This window comes from Gambusia affinis, linkage group LG06 (assembly GCF_019740435.1).
Source record: "Gambusia affinis linkage group LG06, SWU_Gaff_1.0, whole genome shotgun sequence".
In the NCBI taxonomy this organism is placed as follows: Eukaryota; Metazoa; Chordata; class Actinopteri; order Cyprinodontiformes; family Poeciliidae; genus Gambusia; species Gambusia affinis.
The window spans coordinates 18,227,138-18,252,644 of record NC_057873.1 but is presented as its reverse complement, the minus strand read 5'-3'; the positions used below and the strand labels follow the sequence as shown (position 1 = coordinate 18,252,644).

The 25,507-nt window shown below is 37.8% G+C and overlaps 1 protein-coding gene across 4 annotated transcripts; it reads left to right on the top strand.

Moving 5' to 3' along the window:
• Nucleotides 1–24,129, top strand: cwf19l2 (CWF19 like cell cycle control factor 2). 4 transcript variants are annotated; one of them, XM_044119714.1, is made up of 19 exons: nucleotides 1–150; nucleotides 1,495–1,605; nucleotides 2,114–2,236; nucleotides 2,524–2,634; nucleotides 2,805–2,924; nucleotides 3,126–3,219; nucleotides 4,303–4,418; nucleotides 4,648–5,122; nucleotides 5,339–5,549; nucleotides 7,202–7,313; nucleotides 8,732–8,833; nucleotides 11,678–11,806; nucleotides 13,183–13,320; nucleotides 17,723–17,935; nucleotides 18,820–18,936; nucleotides 19,284–19,439; nucleotides 19,527–19,607; nucleotides 19,739–19,840; nucleotides 21,563–24,129. In XM_044119714.1, the coding sequence occupies exons 1-19, from the start codon at nucleotides 58–60 to the stop codon at nucleotides 21,701–21,703; spliced, it is 2,745 nt and encodes a 914-aa protein (XP_043975649.1). In that variant the 5' UTR covers nucleotides 1–57; the 3' UTR covers nucleotides 21,704–24,129. The 4 variants fall into 4 exon arrangements, with proteins under 4 accessions (XP_043975649.1, XP_043975648.1, XP_043975651.1 ...); XM_044119713.1 differs by having other exon boundaries at nucleotides 3–150; nucleotides 4,300–4,418; XM_044119716.1 differs by lacking the exon at nucleotides 1–150 and adding an exon at nucleotides 1,712–1,866 and having other exon boundaries at nucleotides 4,300–4,418.
• The last annotated feature ends 1,378 nt before the right edge of the window (nucleotides 24,130–25,507 follow it).

Below are 25,507 nucleotides of genomic sequence, written 5' to 3'. Positions count from 1 at the left end.
AGTTAACGTAAACCGCGACGCGTCACGACGTTTAACAAAAACATTTACGACAGTGTCATGGCGACGCACGGGGTCAGTTTTGAGTGTTCCAGCAACATCGAAGAAAGGAAAGAAAAGAAGCGTCAGGCACGACAAGAGGCTATAGAAAAGGTAAAAGCTGTGAGCGCAGAGAAAAACAATATTAGTTAAAGTAAAGTTATATCACGCAAATATGTACTGTTTAAACCATACCGGTATTGTTCGAATAAACGCTAAGCAGCTAGCACGGCTAATTACTACGACGACACCATAACGTTAATATGTGGGGTCTATTTTATAAAAATTTCCGTTGTCCTGTAAAGCTAACGGTTTTTGTGTGACTTAACCATTTTTATGTGTCTGGATATGTAGATAACTCCAGACTAAAGGAAGGAAGTTACTAGCTAAACACTGAACGAGGCAGATAGCAGAACTGTTCCTATATTTTACCGTTTGTTTTATGCCTCAGCCACATTCATCCATCGTGCCCAGTTTGATGCTGAGGCCAGTGTCAGTGCTGTAATCACATATGTACACAGCTGAAGGCTATCTGTGTGCAGTGCAGCTTTGTTTACACTCCTCTCAAACCAGTAGCTGTTTCCTGTAGAGGGACATTGTAGGGCTGTGAACGCCTTAATCTGTTCAGCTCAGGTGTCTGACCTGACACAGAATCATGTCAGCTAAGGTTAAAGTGTGATTGGCTCGAAATGAGTTAAGACTTTATTGATGTTAACTGTTTGATTTCTAAACAATAAGCTTGGAACTTTAAAGTTCAGTTTTTATATGGACGGGCTGCAGATGAAAATTAGCCTCTGTGGTTAACTCTGGCATATAATGTGATGTATATTTTCCCGTTTGAAATAAATAAGCAACAATAACAACTCACAAATCACAATATAATGTCATTTAGTCGTAGAGTGGCCAATCAGCATTTTTCTGACTATTAACGTTTTCTTCAAGGTTTGATCTGCTAATGGTGATTTTTACTAATTCCAATTTTTTCCCATTATAACACAAACAGAAAAATGTATTACAGGTTCTCTGATAAAGGCAGTTTTAAATCTGCCATAAAATGAGTTATTTATAATATCATCCTGATTTATGCACCAAACCAGCAACCTTTATCTGATGTTCCTAAATGTAAAAAAGTGCACCAAACTACATGCTGATGGCTGATGTTTACTATGAAATGTATTTATTATGAATTTGATGGAAGTTCTTGGTTTTAATACAACAACAACAAAAAAATATTTGATCTAAGAGATTATGATTTCTTGCCATCTTAATGGTGTATTTCTATTTAATAGTGTTTCTTCTATCCAGCTTTTCTTTGTGCAATCTAGTCTATCAGACTTCCACAAAGAACATGTAACTGAATTCTTGGTTGCAACTACTATTTAGGGATGAATGTTAGATACTGATATAAATACTTGGTGTAGACTGTAATCTCCCCTCTCATCCTCCAATTTAATTCAGGCAAAGCAGCAGTATGAGAGAGAAGAGAGAAGAAAGGAGCTGAAGAGGCAGAGAGGGGAGGACACATGGATTCTCCCTGAAGTGGACCAGAGGCTGCAGCAGATAGAGGAAGTAAGGATAACCACTTGGTTGATTGTTAGATTAGTTTGTCTTACCGGATATGTAAATGACAAAAATGATTTGTGCTTGTATTTTGTCCCAATAAACAATGAACCAGTGAAGACCTGCTGTTTTCATCTTTTGCAATGATGTCCAGTGCTGAGAGAATGAGTTAGAGAGTTGGAAGTGTTTACCCTGAACCCGATCTGACTGGGTCTGGTAGAAAATAAAAGCAAGAAAATATCATGAAGCTACACTTCAAACCATCTCCAGGTTTTTTTTCCCACACCTTCATTTGTCAGAAATTGTTGTTGTGTAGCAAGTGTTATTAATGTGTCCTGCTCTGTGATATTGCACTGCACAATATATGAAAAAATACATCTTTATTGCATCATTGGTGTGCAGTTTTAGTATGAAAAAGATTGCTTGTTGACTGTTATCTTTGCTTTTGTGTCTGACAGCTCTATAAATGTAAATGACAAAAAAAGGGGAACTAAAGCAAAATGTGAACATTCAACAGGAGGGTTCTGTCAAGACCAAAAAGAAGAAAGAGAAAAAATCAAAGAAGAAGAAAGAGAAGAAAAAAAAAATCAAGAAGGAGAAGAATGCAGAAGAAGGAAATGGCTCCAGTGAAAGTTCCCAGGTAATTTTTTTTGCTGCTGCCTGAAACGAATGAACAAAATTTGCTCCTGAAAGAGAGATGGGAATTTAGCTTTTCTGGACTAAAGTTATGCCGCAGTTGAAATATTTTAGGCTCTTCCAGACTTTGTTGTGATGAATAAGGGTGGCAATGGATTTTATTTTGATTTAAAACCCATGTTTTTAGCTGTTCTAAAGCAGTTCTTTATGTGATTTATTTTTAACATTTGGTTGGAATTTTGGTTTGCTGTTACTTCATATTGTACCCCCCCTCTCCTGTCGTCGTTCCAGGACTCGGAGGAGGAGTGGGTTGAGGCTCAGAGTCAGCCTGCGAAAGCATGGAAGGTTCCAGTGCAGCCCAAGGCTTCAGAGGGCGGCCTGAGCCCAGCAGAGAATATCCAGGTATGTTTACTACAAACTCCATAGCAGCTTACACACTGTCATGGAGTCATTACTAGGTCCCTGGTCCTTTCTGCATTTTATTACCTTTTCAATTTATATTTCTGTCTCTTTCTGCTGATCACAGTAATTCATTCAGGTTCTTTTTCTCTGATTGTGTCTCCATCTCAAAGAGAGACGAGTGGATGACTTTTGATTTCCTGGCTATGAAAACGACGTCCACTGCGGAGAGAAAAGCAGAGAAAGACCGACAGAAAGAAGAAGAGAGAGCCAAGGCTCAGGCCATTGAACAGGTGCATTTTTCTTCTACTAATTTTCAAATATTTGAGACTGAGGAGTGTTGATTTGTGTTTGTTAAAGAGAATTAAGGAAAACACCATATTGTCATTTGTGTTGTTCATGCTGCTGTTTTTGCTTCCTTTCGCATAGATTATTTACATAAGCCTGTTCCACTTCTTGTAAATTTGGTATTTACGTAGTATTGATTGTTCCAGGCTGGTTTGCACAAATTGGAGCTAAACCCATACTGGAAAGATGGAGGGACTGGTTTGCCTCCAGAGGACGTCGCTCATGCTGCAGCAAAGAAAGGTAGCAGAGTACGCTCATTTTGTTGTAGTGTTCTTTTACATTCATTATTCTCAAAAATTATACATAAGAAACAAATACGGTTTTATTTTTGCTTCTGGTCTTTGTTCTGGTTCACAGGGCATTGCACAAAAACGATGAGACACATTTATTTAATCCCCTGTAATCACCTCTTGTTTTCTTTTCCATCACGTTTTCCAGTTTTCCAGTAACCCCGCTGTTTTAGAATCATCTTCTCTGTATTGAACGTGTTTAATCTTTATTCAAAAATGAAGTTTTTACTTTTTACTTGTACATTTTCAAATCAAATTTGTCCATAAAAATGCAACGTTGTGCATTTTATATATTCTCCTCGCTTTTTCATTCTCGAGATATATTTATCCTAATTTTATAAAATTCACCAAAAAAGGTTAATTAGAATCGCTTGTCTTTTATTTATAGTGTGTGATTTTTTTGTTTTATCTTAAATATATTTTAATTTTTATATTTTTAACACACTGTCACAATGTTTACTATGTTGTATTTTCATAAATCAGATAAAACCAGACAACTTTCACATTGTTTGTTTAAGATATAAAGATAAAATGTTTAGCTTTAGACCTTTTCCCAAAGCCCAATCCCAGGGAATCCTAAAATTTGCCTGATTTTAGTTGGTTTTTACTTGAAATGTTTGTCAGAGCAGCCAAAATTTTTCTTACTTCACTCTTTACCATAACGCAGAAAACACTTCTGTTCTCTCCCCATATATATAAATACACAAATATGGGTATGCCACCTAAATTTCTGAAACTATAGAATATGAGGTAATTTAATTTTCAGGATTATTTTGCATTGCTCCATACATAATCTCCTTTAATCCATTTTAAGGTGCTACATTGGTGGAATAGCTGATGCATCCTCTCCTGAAGTGGCATCTAATTAACCTCCTTTGGATCTATTTTACATAAAATCAAGTGGCCTTACTGTGGTTTGGTGGGAAATGGAAAAAAAAAAAAAAAAAAAATCTCACAAATAATAGCGGGTATGAAGACGGTTTTATTTGCGTTCTTGTGAATATTCATGTTTCTTCTCTGTTTATTCCAGCAGGCCTGGTAGTGAATGATGGCGGCCTGAGCTGGCTGAGGAAGAGCTACCAGAGGATGAAGGAGCAAGCAGAGCGGGAGCAGCGTAGCCTCAGCGATATTGTGGCTCAGAGATACGGGGTGAGGATCGACTTCTGCACACTCTCGCACATTCACAGGCGCAAATGAGTCGGCACTTTGGAAAGTATAAAGCTTTAAAGCGAGCTAAAAATCAGCCTGCCAGGGGCAAATCCGCATTCAATCTGCTGATGGTTTTATAGCTGAGGTGAAAGATTTGAACATTGTATGAAGAGCTTTTTGATGTCCTCCAAAAATATTTAAAGACTTTACTGTGTTTCTTCTTTATCAGTCAATGGAGGAATTTCAGAAGAGACTCGCCGAGAAAGCTGTGCATGGTGATAGTAGAGGCAATAGAGAGTATTCAGCGAGAGAAGGATGGAGGAGAGGAGAGGAGGATGACAGGGAGAGGTGGAGAGCAAGAGAGGATGATAGGCAAGATCGAGATCGGTGGAGAAAACGTGAAAGAGACCTGTCACCCCGGGAAAAAGCGAGTTACAGGAGGGGAGATTCGAAGGAGAAGGATCGAGGAAGAGAGGATGACAGAGGCCGAGACGGAGAGAGGGAAAGAGGGAGTCGACGAGACAGAGGCAGAGATGACGAAAAAGACAAAAATAGGGACAGAGAGCGAGAAAAGGATAGGCATAGAGATAAAGAAAAAGCATCTTCATCATCATCTGGAGAGAGTTGGAATCAGCGCTCTTCCTCTCTTGGCTCACTGAAAGGTCGTTTCCTCAAACCATCAGAACGTGATGATGGTGTTGAAGGTGAGGCTTTTTTTTTTTCTTTTTTTTCTCAGATGTCTGGTAGAATCCTGTTAAAAATAGATTCATTTAAGTCGAATAAAGTTATTGCGTCTGAAATGTTTTAACTAGATGCAACAGTGATGCTAGAAATAAAGAGGAAAACTAACTTTTTATTCCAGTTTAATCATACCAGGTGTCTTTGTCTGTGAGATCAACCTCTTTTATACGTTTCTGCAGCTCATCAGCGTCCTCCTCCAACTCGGCCTTCCGTCGGCTTTCTGAAACCGAATGGCGATGATGAAGACTCTCCCCAGAAGCAAAGTAGTATCCAAGCCTGGAAAAAACACAACACATCTGGCCAGGAACCCGACAGGACTGAAACTCCTCAAGAAAACAAAACCCAGCCAGAGGGGACTGGAGACACTCTTCGTGTTGCTTCCTCAGCAAGGTCTGAGGTTTTCTGCTTGTTGAACTGAAATCATTACTAATTTGTTTTCGTAAAAGATCTAAAGCTCAGCCAGATTGGATGGAGAGCAATTTAATATTGATTTCTAAGTCCTGCCACAGATATTTAAGTGGATTTTGGTCAGGACTGCAGCTGGGTCATTCTGACACTTCAATAGGCAACTCAAGGCACATTTAGTTGTATGGCATCCTTCATACATATAATCCAATGTGCTCCAGAAAAAATCGAAGGAAATATAGTAAAAATAACAAAAACTTTTAAACTTTGCTTCAAAAGAGAGCTCAGTATTTAACACTTAGAAATTTTTCATAATTTCATATTTAATCTCAGGCTTCACTCTCTCATCAGTGATAAAGAGAGCAGCTCCTTGGTGAGAGTCTTGGATCAAAAGCTGCAGGGAACAATTCTTCCCTCATGATTTAAAGGAGGAAAATTACAGTAATCCCCTTTGAACTTATCTATTGCCTCTATGGCCAGATGTTTATGTCCTATTCAAAGTTGAACCCCCAGATTCAAGACTTATGCAGCTCTAATTAGTTTTCTTCCATCCATCTGTCTTCCCATTAACTCTGAACATCTTCCCTATTCCTGCTGAAGAAATGCATCCCCACACCATGGTGCTGCCACCACCATGTTTCAGCATGGGGATAGTGTTTTAGGTGGCATTTTGCATGGGTCTAACAAAGTCAGTTTTGCTCTGATCTGACGAAGCGAGTTGTTGCACAAATTTACTGTCTCTCTTTCAAGAACAGCTTTTTTTGCCTCTTTTCCTCAAAGGCCAGATTTATGGCATGAGCCGAGATAGTAATCACACACCTATTTATTCTTATCAAATCTAATCAAATTTTATTTGTATAGCACATTTTAGCAGCAAGGCATTTCAAAGTGCTTTACATCATATCAAACACAGAAACACAATGCAACATAGAATCTACAATCAAAACACGACATCATGTACCAATTTAGTGACTTTTCATGGTAAACTCATCTATTTCATTGAGTTCTTTTGCAAAAGTAAATGGTCATGGATTCCCCCAATGTAAAAATGCTCTGCTGCTCACAGATTTCAGCTCTCTTAGATGATCGCAGTGCTGGCTTACGGACCTTTTAAAGGTAACAATAAGAATGAAAATAACATTTAAAAGCAAAAAACACCCAACCTAAAAATAAAAAGTAATGATTCAGGTTTCCATGGTGTGCTGGTTTTACATGTGGGCCAGATGTCAGAGTATCGCTGCTTTGTAAAACCTTCTACGTTTCGCCTCATTAGACTAAGTTGTTTTGGTAAACGGGCAGTCAGAACCCCCTGCAGCGTGAAATGAGCCTATATGGTGGGAGCAGACGGAAATGATCCTGTGAGGGGTGTAATAGCGTAGAACGACGCTTCCCAGGCAAGGCTCTTATTATCTCTGGAGAGGCTCGACAACTCAAATGGTCCAGATGAGATAAACAGTGGGAGAAGACGCAAACAACTAAACGGTTAAATTAAAAAGTTCACAAAAACAAATTGGAGAATGGAAGACTATTGTGGGGGGGAAGGGGGATGTTTCTGAGTCAGCAAGGCAGATGTGTAATCCAATGTTAGTTTTGATCTCTTTTTGCCCTTTGGCCTCCTTTTCAATCGGTTTCCACAGGACTGAGAATGATAGTGAGGAGGAGGCAGAAGAAGAGATTCCACTGCTGTCAGAGGAAGAGATGAACAAACTGGGGTCAAAGCTGATAAAGGCAGAGATCATGGGAAATACGGTGAGTTTTAAAATGTTTTATTGATGTTGGTCACTGCAACACTAGAAGAGCTTTAATGGAGAACAAGTTGTGCCACAGTTGTTTCAAGTGTTCATAATCTCTCTATTTTATCTGTATTCTCAACGTGTTTTCTCTCCTAGTTAAAAAGAATCGGATGAAGCTTTTGTGGATAAGATTGCGAGCATAAACAAGGAATTTGGCTTTGATTTTCAAGCTCTCAGAAAGTGCAGACATAAAGCATAAATATATAAGCTACAGATACATAAAATAAAGAATAGTATATAAAGCTCTTTATTTTTTAGAAATAAAAAATGGGAAAAGAGGCAGTGCAAATGTGATGGTGTAAATACATCTACTTTGTTTAAGAGCCGACTGCTGGCTGTAAGGTGTTCATCAGAGAGACAGTCTGGGGAAAGAAATTGTCTCTATAGCAGCTGGTTTAAGCTAATTGCTCTCTAGCGGGTAAAAGTCTAAATAGATTGTGTCCAGGATGTGTGTGGTTTGCAGAGATGTTAGCTGACCTTATCCTGACCTTAGATCTGTACAAGTCCTGGATGAAAGGAAGGTTAGCTGTTTTTTTCACTGTTGCTTCTTGTTAAACAAACAATTCAAGGAGCACAGCAGTGGTCTTCAGGTGACCCAGTTCAGTCAACCTTCACATTGAGGGAGGGACAACTGTACCATGTTCAGGATTCCCATGACTGTTTGAAGACATGTGTGCTTGGTATGACATGCCATATTCCAAATTATTATCACTGAGCCAGCTTGTCACGTGTTGGCTTCAAGGACTGGGTTGAGCAGCAACTATCATAAAGTTATTTTCTAAACCTTATCAGAGTTTCCTTCTCTTCACCTGCAGCGTTCCTCATCACTCTGTTTTGGACAGAGTAGCAAATAGAAGAACAGCAGTCTAAATAAAGCTTCCCTTGGTCTCCCAGCAATCAGCCTATATGTATAATTTGGAGATGTGTGCAGATGGGATCTGTTATGTTTGGGGATTGCAGCAGATCTTTGTGCTGTGTCTGCCTCAAAGGCCCACACTTTGTGTCTTTAGGATTTATCTTTCTCTTTTCCTTGAGTTTGTGGATTGTTTGTTACAGTTGCCTGTTGCACCCAATGCGCAAGCCGGAATGCAGTTGTTGCAATGCCAAAAGCTTCAAGGATGTTCTATAGATGCTCAAGCAGTCGGGATTCTCATACGACCCGCCACATGTGTTGTTCTGTGTTGCTTTTGATGTCACAATTTGGTTCTAGTCCAATATGAAGAGGGCTGAACTGGACTGATACCACCACAGCCCTCTAATAGTTTACTCCATGATACAGTGACTTGCTCACTATTTGGTATGCAGCCGGTCACATTGTTATGTTTGATTTGTGTGTGTGTGTGTGTGCGCGTTGGCGTGTGTGTGTGTTTTCAGGCTATGGTTGAGAAACTGAAGTCACAGCTGGAAGCAGCTCAAAAAGCAAAGGAGATTCATGCTGTCAGAAAGAAGGAACATGAAGCAGCTAAGTCAAAGCAGGTTGGTAAATCTCCCTTAGCGACTCCTTCTACTCACTTCGGCTGCAGTGTTTATGGGTCTGCTGTGAATTAGAAAACATGATAAGCAAAAAATAAAAGACAGGACATATGTCTTTTAAACGTGTTCTATTCCTTCTTATTATTTCTGAATGCAAGCTGTTCCTGAGAGCTTTTGCTTCATGTGCTGATAACGATACTCTGTTTCCAGCAGAGTGCAGTTATCAGCTAACACTCACGTATGCGCAGACACTTTGAAAAACCGACTCCTATCCAACCACGTAGACAGACACACAGGCAACAAATAAGCTTTCTCATCACTCACAGATTTATCTTTTACTACCTCTAAAAGTCTGAATGCGAATCTGAAAGCCTTAAACCTATATTTGCTTCAAACCTCGGATCCAAAGAGAGCTACAAACCGCTGCACCAATCACACTCAGCATGCTGTTAAAATACGAGCCTGACACACAAGTTTTGCTTCAAACATTACTAAACTCTCTACTCTAATGTCTGTCTGCTTCTAAAAGGGAGTCCGTTTGAAGTGAGTTTGGTCTCTTGTTTTTCTGTCTGGGTTGAAACTGCTTTTATTGAACACTTCAGTGAACCCCTAATGATCTGCAAATGCCCTTTATTTATCACCAGGGCCTTCCTAATGTTGAGTCTTCTCATTTTAATGTGTTTTTTAAAGGAAAAATTGAAAAACTGTAGCATGACATCTTTTTAGACCGACATCACTCAGGCCTTTTCTGATACAATTATTGAGACGTCATATTTAAAAATTATATAAAATACTCTCATTGCTGTAGCATATTCCCAACCCAGAAAACAATAAAGATTATGAAATAAATGTATAGTTTCATATGAAATAAATTAAATCTCCTAAAAACATTTGATAATGTTCTAAAAGATCTGGCCAAATCAACAAGAGCCATTCACATGACACAACCTCTACGTTTCCCTCCCAGCCTATTAAAAACCCTATTTAAAAACCTGTGCACGTGTGTGTGGGAGAGATCCCTCTCCGTGTTCTCCAGCTATGTGAAATGTTACTGAGGGAAGGACTCAGTTCTGTTCAGTTGCCACAGTTGGTAGAAGGGCGATAAAAATTTCAGTGTGAAATCTTTGCTAATAAAATCTAAATTTGTTTCTAAAGCTTCTTGGACATGTCTTCACTAGGGGTGCCAATAAGTGTGGTGGGCTTTTTAAAAGAGCAGAGAAAATGGAGCCCTTTTCCAGGAGGCTCGAGAAATGTTTCTAAACACACAGAAAAATCGGAATAATGTTATTAGACCTTTATATTTAAAGTAAGAATCTCATTTACAGCTGGAGGGCAATAATCTTTCTCTGCCAGTCAAAATGTGTAATGTAGAGACCTTTTTCACTTGACATGTCATAATTCTTTGGCTTTGGTTTCCCTATTAGCTGAGAGGTATTTGTTCAGACCAGCCTGGAGGTCTATTGATTTGTGTTCATTTTAAAACTTAACATTTGTGTCTTATTTTGGAGGCCTTTTGGCTCATCTTTAGTGCTCAATGTCTAACTCTTTTTTTTCTGCTCTCTTTAAAATTTATTGTTTTTCCTGAATACTTTTATCCTTGAAAGGTCTGACTGAAGTGCAGAAAATGTTCTTTTGTGCCTTTTTTTTATGACACTACAGCTTTGTTTTTATGAGACAACCTCCCAAACTTTGGGAGGTTGTCTCGCCTCCCTTTTACGCACCTATCTGTTTGCTCCATGCACTTTTTACCCGACCAACTGCTGTTACATAAGGCCGTTTTTCTTCTGATTTGCAGCTTCCATCAAAGGGAAGAATGTTTGAGAGACCGAGAAAGGCTGTAAATGTGTTTCTTTTACAAATCAAGCATAAATCGTTTCACGCTTTTGAACCAGATTTCTTTAAAGCTTAAAATCATTTATTTTTGTTTCAGTTATATTCATAGTGAAGCTTAAATTAGTTCAGAATGTGAACATCTTAACTAAGGAGGGTAAGCTAGGCTCACGTTCCTTTACAAGTCGCATTTTTCCGAATTAAATAAACAGAAAACATTTATAGAAGATTAATTCCAGTTATTTTGCAACAATTTTAGACTACCTTGACCCTGGTTGAATGTGTTTTAAAAGTTTAGTAATGCATGTTTTTATGGGTGTGCATGTTCTTAAAGTTATTCAAACCTCACACATCCTGAAATTCTGGCAGATATCCGTTGTCCATCTCTCACTCTCCTCTCATTGGGCTGACAAGTTGACAAAAGAGCATGTATTTCCAAATTTCACTTAGCCGTTTTCCAAGTCTGGAAAAGGTCAGAAAGAACAAACACTGAGACTGAAAAATATTTGATTTTCCCTTTTTCCTTGTCTTTAACATTAATGGCTAGCACTCTATAAATATTTACCAGAAGTCAACATTTAGGTAATTATTTATGATTGATTAGAGTAACGCGTTACTGACGTGTTGATGGCACAATTGTTTATGACATTTCTGCTCAAGCTATCTATTGATCTGTCAGGTTTCCGATATGCGCCCCCACACCCAATGACAGACTCGTTCCTACGCCCTCGCCATTATGAAGAAGCTGGTTGCATACATGTGCCAGGACATTACTTGTCGGAAAGCATGTTTGCTTTTCTTTTAATTGTTCCACTTTTGTGGGGATAATGCTGGTGTGGGTTTAACAGTGTAATTTTGTGGGAGAATCCTTCTCAAACTTTATTGAATCTACCTTTTTAAAATAATATTTGAAGTTCTGATCTCTGTCTCCTTTTTGTTCTTTTGAAATGCTGAAAGATAAGTTAATAAACAGACACGCTGTTGTGACCTGGTGCATTTTGATTTTTCTTTCTTTAGGTTGGTAGTCAGTCAAGAGAAGACCAGGAAGTTTTACTGTTCAGAACGGATGAGTGCGGTCGGGCCTGGCCCGTGAAGGGTCCGTCTGGACCCCAGGAGCCCCATGGCGGACGCCGGAAGAAGAAACCGGTAAAGATGATGTGTTATGAATGTAGAATAGTGGGGAAATGTAACATTGTGATCTTAATATAACCAGGCAGGAGACATGCAGATTGGGTAAATGGTGAAGCCATTAACCATTTGTTAAATGGTGAAAAGACAGCAGCAAATCTATTTGACTCTGAATTATATGTAAAATAAGCAGTTATGTCCAGAGTATGTTTTTCCCAGTTAGTTTCTCGATATCTCTACATTTGGCATTCTGCAATTATGTATCCATAATCAAGTCAAGTTTATTTGTATTTCACAGTTCAGCAATAAGGCAGTTCAAATTTGCTTTACATAACAAAAACATAAATCAAATAACAAACAGAAAAAGAACTATCATATTACAGTGACAGAACAAAGAGAAGAGATGACAAGGTAATGAAAAGTTGTAATTCAGACAACAGTTAATTTATTTTCCAGTTATTGTGAATCAAAAGCAACTCTAAACAGGTGGGTTTTAAGCTTTAAACTCAGTGTTTCGGCTATTTTTGCAGTTTCCTAGACGTTGGTTTCATATTTGTGGTGCATAGAAGCTGAATGCTGCTTCTCCATGTTTGGTTCTGGTTCTGGGAATGCAGAGCAGACCAGAGCCAGAAGACCTGAGTGTACTGGAAGATTGATACAGCAGATTTTCAATGTATTTTGGTGCTAAGCCGTTCAGTGATTTGGCATCAGTATTCTGGATCAGTGGCAGCTGATCCAGAATTCGGCCTAAAAATTTCGGCCTAAAAATTCCCGAAATTTTTAGCCACAGGTCTGGCTAAAAATTGGTATTTTTAGCCAGACCTGTGAAGACGCTATTGCAGTAATTGAGCCAACTAAAGATAAACACATTAATACATTTGTCTTGATCTTGATGGGATATTAGTCCTTTAATCTTAGAAATGTTCTTCAGGAGATAAAAGGCCGACATTATAATTATCTTTATGTCACTGAAGGTTCAGCTCTGACTCCGTCATCACTATGACTACACTTTGAATCCGATAACTCCTGATCATTTCTCTTTAGGTTTTAAGATGATAACTTCAGTTTTCTTTCTGTTCAGCTGGAGCAAGTTCTTCCACAGTTAATCCTATGTCTTGTTATAAACTGAGCTAATGTGAGCAAGTAGATATTAAATAGGAGAGGTCCCAAGGTCGAACCTTGGGGTACCTCAAATGTGACTTCTGTGAATTATGATGCCTATTGATACAAAGACGTCCCTGTTCTTACAGTACAGTCAGTACTGTACCACGCAGTCCGACCCATCTGACATACTTTAATCAAAAACCTTGTTATTTGGTCTTTTGTTTTATTTCCAGTGTTTTGCCCCTTCATCGCAATTCTCTTCTTTGTCTCCATTCCAACCTCTCGCTCAGATTGAGACCCACGTTGATGGGGAGCGTGTTCGCTACTTCCAGGATGACGACAGCGTCGGACTGCAGGAGATGGTGAGGAGGGAGAAGATGAGCTCTGCCCAAGATCAGCATGCCCTTTATTCACGTATGGCAGCAAAGGTAAGAAAATCTTTGAATGAATTCCTTTTTGATTGATACGAGTCACGTTGGACTAACTGGAATTTGGTTGCAGACTTAAAGATGCAAGCTAATGTTTGCACAATTCTTTTATGTAGCTGTAAATAAAAACTGCTGTGATTAATCTGAATTCAGGGTTTAGTCTTTCAGGTCTTTAAAAAAATTATGAGAATATAAATCTTATTGGGCAGTTTGAATCATTAAAAAAATTATTGTAATGCTAAAAGAACCAGTAGAATACATACAGTTATGTTTATTTTACTGTAGATAAGTTAGAAATAAATATAGAGAGTGTTTATCAGCCTGGAGCTATCAGTGTGTATTCTTGTCATTTTCTTGCCTCTAACCATGCTGCTTTAAAGATGCATTTTCCTGAGGGGGTCCCTGTAGTTTCTATTACATGTCTGACGATTTGAGGATTGATGTGTACTGAACCTAATATGTACAGTCAGAAGAAATACACCCTGCTTTCCCGAAATGTAAGAGGAAAATAATAATCAGGTTGCTGTTTATCAAATTATCTTCATTATTGAAGAACAAGTGTGACTTGTTGTTTTGACAGTTTGCTGCTCTGAAGCATACTAACAGATTTGTGCTGAGACAAAAAGACCAACTTGAGAGAAGCAATTATTGTAGACCCTCAATCCTGGAAGGTTTGTAGGGCCATTGTAAGGCCCAATCATTAGAAATCCATCAACCTTAAAAGCATCAAAGAATAACATACAGTTGCTCTTAAAACACAGTAGTAAATCTACAAAAGAATGACTGAAAAGAACAAAAATCACAGAAGGGATGTTTGAAATAAAAGCCAGTTTTTTGAAAATATTTTGTCATTTCTAATTTCTTATTAAGAAAACAAAGGCAGAAAAAACAAAACAAACAAACAAATAAAAAAAACTATTAAAATCAGAAATTGAATTTGGTATGAAAAAATCAAAGATTTTATTTTTAAACCATAGAACCCAGAGCTACTACAAACTATTGACTTTTGGGGTTCACTTGCAATTTCCAATTACTCTTTACTTACTTACCTAATGCAGTTGTTTGTGTTTTTTAGTGCTGTTGAACAGTTCAGGTTAGGTACTATTGTCTGTTCATATGAAGCTTTCTATTCTGTCATGCCAGCCAGGGAAACATCCATAATGCACATTCAGCTTTTGTGGTGCCACATATCAGGTTTAATGGGGTTTTTATTTCTCTCTATTGCTGCCTGTGATGCTGTTTGACTCTCACTCTCATCCACTAAGTCTTCAAACAGACATCCAGGAGCAGATGTATACTGGCTGTTTGTGGTATGTCTGGGAGTCTGTCAGCAGTTTGACAGATTAAACCTCTTTATAATCCAACTCACATCCTTCCTGTTTCTTCTGTTTGAAACATGCTTACTTTTTCCCTCTGCTCAGTTTGAAATTGGCTACAAATTGCATGACAAAGTGAAATTTTCAGTAAAGTGTTGGATGGGTAAGTTGTCATAATATTAAAAACTGCACTTAATCTCTGTCCTAGTTTTTCTTTTTCTTTCCTACATTCACTCACATGTAGCACATTAACACGCACTCCTTTTTCTATTCAGCCACACATTCATGCGTGTTAGTGAACAGGCATTCTGCACCTATAAAGGTTGACTAAAAATACATCTACAGTTACCATGGCAGGGCGGCTATAAATACTGTTACTAATCATAACTATAGATTGATGAGTTCAGGGAGAGAAAACTGAATTTCTAGCATCACCGGACACTCTTATTTCTCCAGGCTTCATTTCATCCTTTATTCCTTTCTTCAAATGGTTTTGTTTTATCAATCAGTATTTCCTCTGACATTCTTAGTCATTTATCAGCTTTACAAAAGAAATTTCTTTGTTTTTCTTTGACCTATGTAAATTAATTTCCTCTTTAAATGTATTTGTGTTTCTGCTGAGCCAACTACATATCTTCAAACCAACTCACCTCAGTGTTGTTAGCATTTCTTTGGGGAAGAAAAAGCAGATTTCCTGGAATTCAGTTTACATTTGTATGACTTTTTTAAAAAGTGGGTGAACTTAATATTAAATTCATTGTGAATTTTTAACTTGAACTTATTCACATTTTGTTTTTTGTGCATTACGAGAGATCTTATTTAACACTTTTTCATTCATCTTCCCTATTTTAAATTGTGGTTAGATACATTATGTTCTTTGCTAGTTTTCTATCATTTATCTTTTTTACCGCAAGATATGAATAATGTTTACAACAAATTTCTTCTGTTTATTTTTTTGACCTTGATAAAAAAAAAAAGTTAACCAGTTGTGGTACGGTGTGTTTACTCACCAGAAAAGAGTTTCAGTACAGCTGGTCACTATTCAGGGCTGGTCATGCTGAAATTTCACTGATCCAGATCACCAGACAGTTTCTATGTATATCTCTAATTTGGTTCAGCACATCAAATTACAAAGCTCGTCATCATGTCAATATGTGTAGCATAACATTTACAAAGGAGTGTTTGGATACCATTTTTGGGAGGTTAAGAGATTAAAAAAGTTCAGACAAACAAGATTATCAGTATTGCGAATGGTAACGTCCCCTATTGTCATGCTGCTGGCTGCAAATTCATTTCCCCACTCTACCTTTTAGCATTTTCTTGAGGTTTTCTCCTAATTGCTGCCACCATTTTCCCTCTGTTTTCCTTGCTTCTGATATTATTGTGCCCTGTGTTGTTTGTTTCTTCTCCATTCCCTTTTAATTTGTTTTTCTACCAACTGCTCTCCTTCACTTATGATTGTTTTCCTGTGCTTGTCCATCTTTCAGCACAATTGTAGCCAGATTGTTTGTAATGGTGCGTCCCATGTGCTCTGTGTTGGAAGGCTGGAGTTATATGAAGAGCTACGCAAGACCGAACAAAGCAGCCACTGAATGGAAAAAATAAAATAAAATGGCTGCAGATGAAGGGTTGTTTGTTTTGGTCTCAAATTAAAAGGAAGAAAACACGTTGACAATTATTTTTCCTACTTTATTGATCCCGTCATTTTCTGGTATGGCGTTGGAATTGTTCAATAATGAATGTACCTGGATCCATTTTTGTTCTTCTAATGTTCCATTATTAGGGAATTATTACTTATTTTGCATTTTTTCATCCATTTATGATTAAAAATAAAATAGTTTTTTTTTGATGCATGCTTTTCTTCTTTAAATTTTCACAGGACTAAAATATATACCTGCTGTAGTGGATTCAGTGTTCCTGTGTACATAGAGGATTAACCTTTTCACATATATACAGTCTGGAAATGGATTAGGTTGCATTTAAATATTTTAATTCCTGGAAAAAATATAGAAAAAGAAAAAAGACTTACTATAAATGTCCACCCTTCCTTCTTTGCTTTTCTTTTTCATTCTTTCTTGCTTGATTGTCAATTTCTATCTGTTCTATATATTTAGGGTGGTTGTTCTACTGAAAAATGAACTGAACTTAGGGTTCCTGTGCAGTCTGAAAAAGTGTGAAATTGGATTTTGCTTTCTTGCAAATTTCATAGTGTGGAAAATGATTTCACTGTGGAAGAAGTTTGTATTACCAGAATTCAGTTCCTTTGTAAAAAAAAAATTAGTTTATTACCTTCATGCTTTTCCTTCCATCTTTTTTTTTTCATTTTGCAAGTTCTTTTAAAATCTTCTTCATACCTGATAAACAAATGTATTTTTCTTTACACCTAGCTGTTAAATTCACATGTATTTCAATTGGACAGGAAATATGTGTGTTGTTTGCTGACTACTGTAAATGAAACTTTTAAGTGAAGGCTCGCAGGCTTTCTGTTGTAGAAAGGCATCTATTTCTTATGCTATTCTGCAAGCATGGAAGTCTGTGTAAAGGCATTTCTATAGAAACTGTAGTAATATGCTGTTATTAAACAATGCCATATGGGTGTATTCTTAGTTATGCTCAATATGTCACATACACACACAGACGTACATTCCCACCTACACTGTCACTAAACTGATCCAGTTTTTAACTCTCACACACACTCACTCCTACACAGAGAGTCACACACACTCTTCACTACAGCTATGCACTCACACATTCACATGCACACCCCTTCCAACCTGTTGCCTGGTTACCATAGTGACAAAACTCAAGTGCTACACTGCATCCCGCTTTGCAACATTGGCTCTATGAGACTCATTTTAAAACAATGCTCTTTTAGTGCTATTTTTACTGTATCCTTGGTTGGTAATACAATGGCTTTCTTTTCGGTTCAGATATGTTACAGGCAGTAAAGTAACTAAATTTATTGCAACAAAAAAAGTTCTTAATAGAAAAATAATACAACAATTCAGCTGATAAATCATCACTGTATTTTGTTGTTTTTAAAAAAAATGAACTTTAGTTTTTTTCCTCTGTTCTTCTCTGTACAGATGATGGGAAAGACAGACGGTGACAACTACACACTGGACGACATGTTTGTGTCAAGCGCTGCACAGCGGGAGGGCGAGGGAAAGGAGGAGGACAGGATGAGGAACAGAGCTATTGGGGAGAGCAGACGGCTGGCTGTGTCCATGGAGAAATGTTCTCACTGTTTCAGCAGCCAAGAGCTCCCGAAGCATCTTATTGTGGCCATAGGGAGCAAGGTAAGACATGGTTGCCTGTATGTATACAGGACTGAGGAAAGTGTTGCTTTGACTTTTTAATCAAGCTGTAATGCAAACACATTTGTGGCTCCTTGAAGTTTCTGCTTACCACCTTGAATTTCTTCAAATAATATGTTGCAGCTCATACTTCAGTGGGGTTTATTTGTATTTTTGCCACTGACCAAATCAAAGTAGCCCATATTTTTGAGATAAAAGAAAAACAAAGATTCTTTGTTTTAAATGTTTTTTTCTGTTGGAAATTAAAAATTTAATAGACTTGCATGCTTTTCTGTTCACCCCAATTAATCTTATTTCCTCTATATTAGAGGTAATAAGTCCAATGAATAGCAGAAGTAACCTAGTTATTAAGTAGAGTTTGTTTGGAGGATATTTAATTTATGACTGTGAATGCAATCCCTTAGCATGAAACATGGGAGGGACAGCATCATGCTGTGGGGCTGCTTATCTTCAGCATGGACGAGAAAGCTGGTCAGAGCTGATATGAAGATGAATGGAGCTAAATACAGGGAAATACTTGAAGAAAAGTCTGAGATGGTCCAGTCAAAGCTCACACCTAAGTTTGGGTTCAGTATGACCAAAAATTACTCATTTTAGTAAATAAGATTGAGAATTTTGCAATAGGGCTACATGATATCAGAAAAAACATGTATAATAATGATACTATTTCTAAAAATCGCAACTGGGTCAAAATCTAAATACAGTATTTACACCCTTAAGAACAATGCAACTTGTCAAAAGCATTCTCAGTTGTTACCAAAATAATTTTTCTTCTCAAATTATTATCCAGTTGGTTTCAAATACGTTTTTGATGTGTCATCCAGCACTCTCACTCACTAATCACACACTCGTCGTCTTTAATGCAGGTGTACCTGAGCTTGCCTGCAGGAGTGTCAATGACGGAAGGCCACTGTCTCATCTGTCCTCTTCAGCATCACACCTGTGCCACCGGATTGGATGAGGATGTCTGGTCAGAAATGCAGGTTTGGCATTTAAAGGTCCAATCCGACCTACTCAAGTCAGAGTAGTGACTTTTATTTGGCCGCTTGACGCTTGTGGTGTTTTGTTGCCAGGCCTCAGCTCCCCTTCTTTTGCACATTTGCGTTTGTCTTCGTTTTTGCACCTCAAAACTTCCATATGCACTCACACAACACATCCAAGCATTTTTATTACACCCCTGATACTGACATCCACAATCCATTGTTGTTTTTGTTAATAAATATTCCTTTTTATGCACTTTAACCACCTCATGGTCTCCCGTTTTGTTATCACTTTGAGTCAGTCGTAATGTGGTGCTTTATCCTAAAAATCTAAGTTTATCTGTCCACAGCTGTTCCGGCGTGCTTTGGTGCGAATGTTTGAGTCCCAAGAGCTTGACTGTGTGTTTATGGAAACACACATGAACCTTCGCAGAAAACAACACATGGTCCTAGAGTGCATCCCACTGCCCAGAGAGCTGGGTGACATGGCACCCATATACTTTAAGGTTTGTGTAAGATATGTCTTAAGTTTTCTAAGCCTTTCTGATGTGTTTCTCAGGTGTGATATTGTTGTTGTTTTTGGTGATTTTCAGAAAGCTATCATGGAGTGTGATGAGGAGTGGGCTATGAACAAGAAGCTCGTTGACCTCTCTTCAAAAGACATCCGGAGAGCTGTATGTCATTTCCCTTTTGATTTCTTGTCCTCTTTTATCTTTATTCCCCTCCCTTTCTGTTCAGATCTGACCAAGTTTTTCCTCATCTGTATTTTTTTTCCACTTTTTTTTTCTTTTTTTGGTCTTTCTAGGTCCCTCGGGGTCTGCCATACTTTGCTGTAGATTTTGGATTGCAGGGAGGATTTGCTCATGTCATTGAAAATGAACAGAAGTTTCCTCATTACTTTGGCAAGGTTGGTTGTATAAATCTTGTTGAACATCATTTATATTGTTACATAAACTTTAGTTCATTTTTATTTATCCCAGTATAGTCAAGTCTGTTTGAGTTTGTCATGTTAGTATAGATACAAGATAAAACAAACAAAACAGGAGTGTGTAAGTCAAGCAAGTGTTCTTGTGAAGTAGTAACAGTTAATTGCTGTTTGTCTGTACAGCACCGAAAAAGGTATTCAGCCTTTTTTGACGTTTTACTATTTTATTGCTTTACAAATCACTCACTCAACAAAATTCAGATTTTTTTTTTGTCAAATGTTTTTAATGTCAAAGTGAAATCAAATTTTTACAAAATAATGACAGCTAAAGAGAAATATATAACATAGAATAAGCGATTGCATAAATAGTCACTCCATTGAATCAGTGCTTAGTAGATGCACCTTAAACAGCACAGAGTCTGTGTGGATAAGTCTCAATGAGGTTGCACATCTGGACACTGCAATTTTACTTGCAAAACTGTTCAAACTCCTTCAGCTTGCCTGGAGATTGGCTGTGGATAGCCCTTTTCAAGTCCAGCCACAAATTCTATGAGATTGAGGTCTTGGCTTTGACAGAACGTCCACATTATTGTCTTCAAACTATTTCCGTGTAGCTTTAAATGGATGCTTCAGTTTGTTGTCTTGCTGGAAAATAAATGCAGCTTTCTTGCAGATGGAAACACATTGTATGCCAAGATTTTCTGATATTTTACTGCATTTATTTAATTTGTTACCTTTCATGATCCTGCCACCACCATTCTTGGATGGTGTGTTTGTTATGATGTGCAGCCTTTGATGTCCACCAAATATAGAATATTGTCTGATGGCCTAAACACTAAATTTTGGTTTCATCAGACCAAAGAACCTTCTTACACTTGACCATGGAGTCCCTCAAACTCTAGCCAAGATTTTACAATTTTTTTTCCAACAGTGGTTTTTCATTGCCACTCTGAACCCGGCAACAGTTGCTGTCTGCAGAGTCTCTCCCATCTCGCTGAAGCTTGTAAACTCCAGCGTAGTCAGAAGTGTCATGGTGTCTCTCTCTCACTAGTCTGCTTACATGGCCACTCAGTTAGTTAGAATGTCCTAATCTAGACAGAATTACTCATGTGCCATACTACTAATTCATAATAAATTTAACTGAACTCCTGGAATTCTTCCTGTCTCCTTGAAGTAGAAGTTGCATGACATAATCTTAAGATGATCAAAATGAGATTGACAGGAGAGTCAAAAATGGTAATTTTTAAGTGTTAGATCTTAAGAGTCCAGAAAAACTCATGGTAGAGGATTACTATGATGTAAGAAAAAAATGTCACACCTTAATTAACTAGAAGTTAAAATGAGCTGTTAGATGCAACTCCAAAAAACAATTTATTCTTAAGCCCTTTGCACATCTTTACAGAGGGGGGAATGATTGTAGTAGTAATCATATCTAAGGTTTTCTTTCTCACGAGGATAGATTTGATGCAATCAAAAATCATAAATCACTTGGCAGTTGAAATTATAACAAGAGAATTTCACTTTGTTGTTTTTTGACTAAGATTGAAACGCCCTGTATATTTCTGGAAAGGAGTCGGAACTGTTTACCTCAGAAAGTGCCTTGATGTAACATTTGTTTTGAATTTGCCATTGTATAGATGAATTACATTGAACTGAACTACATTGAGCGAAATCTAAAAGCACTGACCTCTCTTTCCGTCACAGGAAGTTGTTGGAGGGATGATGGACTTGGAGCCACGACGCTGGAGGAAGCTTATCAGAGAAAATTTTGATGATCAGAGAAAAAAAGTCCTGCAGTTTGCACAGTGGTGGAAACCATATGACTGTACCAAGACTGAGGTCTAGCTGCAGCACAGTGCTTTAACTGGATGTTAGGAATTTAATTGTGAAATGTAATCCATTTTTACTTAAATAAAAGAAAATCAAATGAATTTAAATGTTGTGTTTTTGTGATTTTGATTAGATATGATGAACTAAAGATGGCTTCTCTGTGTCATAAACCTTACTTACAGTCTGCTGCTCCCCACTCTCCATCCGATAAGATTAATCTCTTACTTTCTGGTCTTATGCTCTCCACATCTGTCACTTAATAATTTGAGGTGTAAGTGTCATCCCTGAAACTTGTGCAGGGATATCGACAAGCATTTGTCTCCACCTCACACCTATTCTCCTGAGCAATCTGAAACGATGACCTTACATGCAACCTCATCATCTTTTTTTATTTTTCAATTTGAGCAAAGCTATTGGCTCTTTGATTAGTTCACAACTTCAGAGGCTGCTCTTATTTCTAGGTTTAATCTCAGACTCCCATTTGATGCATGGATGCAGCTGACTGTTGGTGAATTGGTGTGAGTGTTGGAAGAGGATTACTATGATGTTTTTTTATTGCACTATTTGCACATGCAGACCTGTGTAGTTATTCTGTATTGTCTACATTGTTAAACTATTGCAAATGTCCCTCTAAAATATGTTGACTGCGACTTCCACTTTCCAATCTAACTTTGTGAAATTTTTTTTTTAACATTTTCAACGATATTCTAGTTTGACATACACATTTCTTCTGTGCTAATCTCAATGTGTTTTGCAGTCCTATAAACTTTGTAAGGGTTTTTTTTGTTTTGTTTTGTTTTCCTATTTTGTTTTCCTCTTGTCAACTTGTGTTTTCAAAGGTCAGAACCCTTCCAGCAAATGTCTTTGCAGAAAGGTCGCCATTTTGCCAGAAAACAGTCTCTTGCAATTTTTGCAAGAGACTTTTAACCCCGCTTGTGCTTCAGACACTGTCCTGTGGACAAGCAATGTAGGTTATTTATACGACACAAGTACTGTAGAGGATGCAGGTTCGTGGTTAATAACAACAGAATGGTGTGAAGTGATGTATAGTGATGGCCAATTAGATTGGCTGGGGGTGGATTTATGACCGAGTCAGTCATTCGTCTTTTCCTGTCTGCATCTCTGTCTCTCTCGCTCACACGTCCTTTTTCTGTTGACCCTGGCATTAAGCTGTAAGGCCAACAAGTACTTTGTGCTTTCACTCTTAATATCTGCAGTTTGAAGTCTTTCTGCCTTGTTTGTGTGCTTTCACAGCAGGCGTCAACAGGCATGTCGATTTCTTTTGTTGTACAGTTGATGACTTGTAACTTCACTCTAACATATATATATAATTATTATTATTGAGCATTTAATTTGATTAATAACTTCATGGAAGCAGACAGATGTTATACCATAATACAAAATATGCCATAAATTTGTTGACAGCACAAAAAAAAAATTTCCTGCTCTTCATTTTTATGAGCCTGATTATTGTACTACTGTAATGCACTTCACCTGATAGGTAAACATTTCATTATTAATGTCTCTTCTTTAACGTAAAATATTGTCGGTTTCATTGGTTGGAACATCCAATCAATTTTTTATTTCTTTATTGAGAGACGATTGAAGGGTTTCTGGTGTGTACTACCAGTTTCAAGTCACAACATATCAAACAGATTTAAGATCTGGGCTTCCAGTCATCCCAGGGCTTCCCACTTCTTAATCTTCAGCTGGTGAATTTTCCGGCATTAGATCACTCTCATGTTCCAGGATCCAGTTCTGTTCTGGGCAAATCTTTTACAGATGGTCTCAGATGTTACTCAAGCACCTTCTGATACATTGTGCAATTCATCATGGAGTTTATGATGGTGAGCTGGCCTGGTCCCTCTGCAGCAAAGCATCCCACAGTAATACTTCCTTTTCTGTGCTTCATAATTCAGGTTCTTTTCCTGGTATGTTGTTTTCAGGCTCTCTATTCTGGTGTCATAATAATTGCTTTTTTAACTCATCTGAGCAAAGACCATTATTTCAGTTGTCCTGAAAGCTTGTCTTTGTTTTCCCCGGTAGACTTTAATTTGGCCTTCATGCTTTTCTTATGAAACATTTTCCCATTTAACACTTTTTATGAAAACTCAGCTTTTAGGGTTGAATTCTTTGAGTTGGCTTGTTGCTGAAAATGTGCTATATAAATAAGATTACCTTACAGACATGCATTTCACATCAACAGTAGCAACAAACTGATGTTGGTTTTATGCTGACATTCTGGGGTGTTTTGAGTTTTGGTCTGTCACAGGGAAAATTGCTTGTCTATATTATATGAAATTTTCTGTCTTGTTTAGCTTAAGATTGAATATCTAAATGACCAGATATTGTCAAGAACACTGGATATATTTAACATTCCTTGTAGGTGAACCTGTTTGACGGTTGGTTTGTCTGTTACATAAATTCTCATTTTAACTTTCTGACTTGCAGCCAATGTTTTTTTTTTTGTTTGTTTGTTTGTTATTTTTGTATTATGGTATTAATTTCATATATGCATCCAGTTTTTCTTCAGCTTTGACACAGTTCTTTTTAATTTATGCCAGTGAGACTCAGGGTTCAATTGCTTTATTCTGTGTTTCTGTAAGTTATTAAAATTTGATGTCATCTATGATATATGTGTCCCGAATGAAATTGCCACAATACACAGAGAACTGCCCTTTATATCCTGTTGCCCTGTCAGCACTCGGCTGTGCATGGCTGGCAGCCAGCTTGAGACAGCCTCTTGTGCCTGTGGGCTTATCTTCCCTGGGACATTATTTATTCTATTCTAGTGTTGGCTTTATTAAATGCCCACATTATTACCGGTGGACCGCAGACTGATTGCTGAGAGCAAGCAACTAGATAAGGGAAGAGAGGCAGAGTTAGTGCAGAGTGTGTGTGAGAGAAAGAGTGTGTGGGCGTTTGTTAGAGTGAACGTCTGCGCAGTGGATTGGGGTCATGTTGCTCCAGAGAGTTAAATTTATTAGTGGGAACCTTCAGAAAATTACATGTGTGACTACATGCATGCACTTGCATGATGCATCATGTCTATTTCTGTATCTCTCTGTAGGTCCCTCAGGGCCACTTAATTAACAGACATGCTGTGCCAGTCGAGGTCAAGGTTGTGGCGGTTATTAGTACCATATAAGAGCATCTTTCTGTCTTCTGATAAGGGCCAAAAAGCCACTGCGATCTCTATTAGCTGCCCCTGGAGGGACATTTTCTATGCATTTAACCCTAGAAGCATGTACCCCATCTTATCCTGACTGTATAATTGTCACACTTAAATGGATTCTTTTTATTAAGTGGGTGGGTAACAAGTCTTTTCGTTACTGTTTAAGATATTCGTATATCAATAGTGGACAAGAAAAAGACGTCCCAGCATAGATGTAAGTAGATGTTGGACAATGTTGAACAATGTATGGATTACCAAGAACAAAGGATGTTCAGCTTTAATACCATTTAAAAGCCCTTCAGACCCCATTTCCACTGGAAGGGATATGATATTTCTATGGACTTAAACCAATTTAAAAAAAAAAGATAGACCGATAAATAGAAGGTAGAGAGGTGGAAAACTTCAGGCTACTTCTTGTTGCCCGAAAGGTTCCATTTAGTTAATTTCTCCAGTCTGTTAGACGATCCTTTCAGATCATCATTGTGATTTGAAAACAAAAATAAACGCTTAAAACAAATATAAAGACAAACACAAAACATATCTTTGATGGAAAATACATTTTCACGAACTATCAAAATTGATCAAACTGTCGCTGCGTACTTCAGACCGCGAGCTCGGTGCACGCGGCACTTGGGGATACTTGA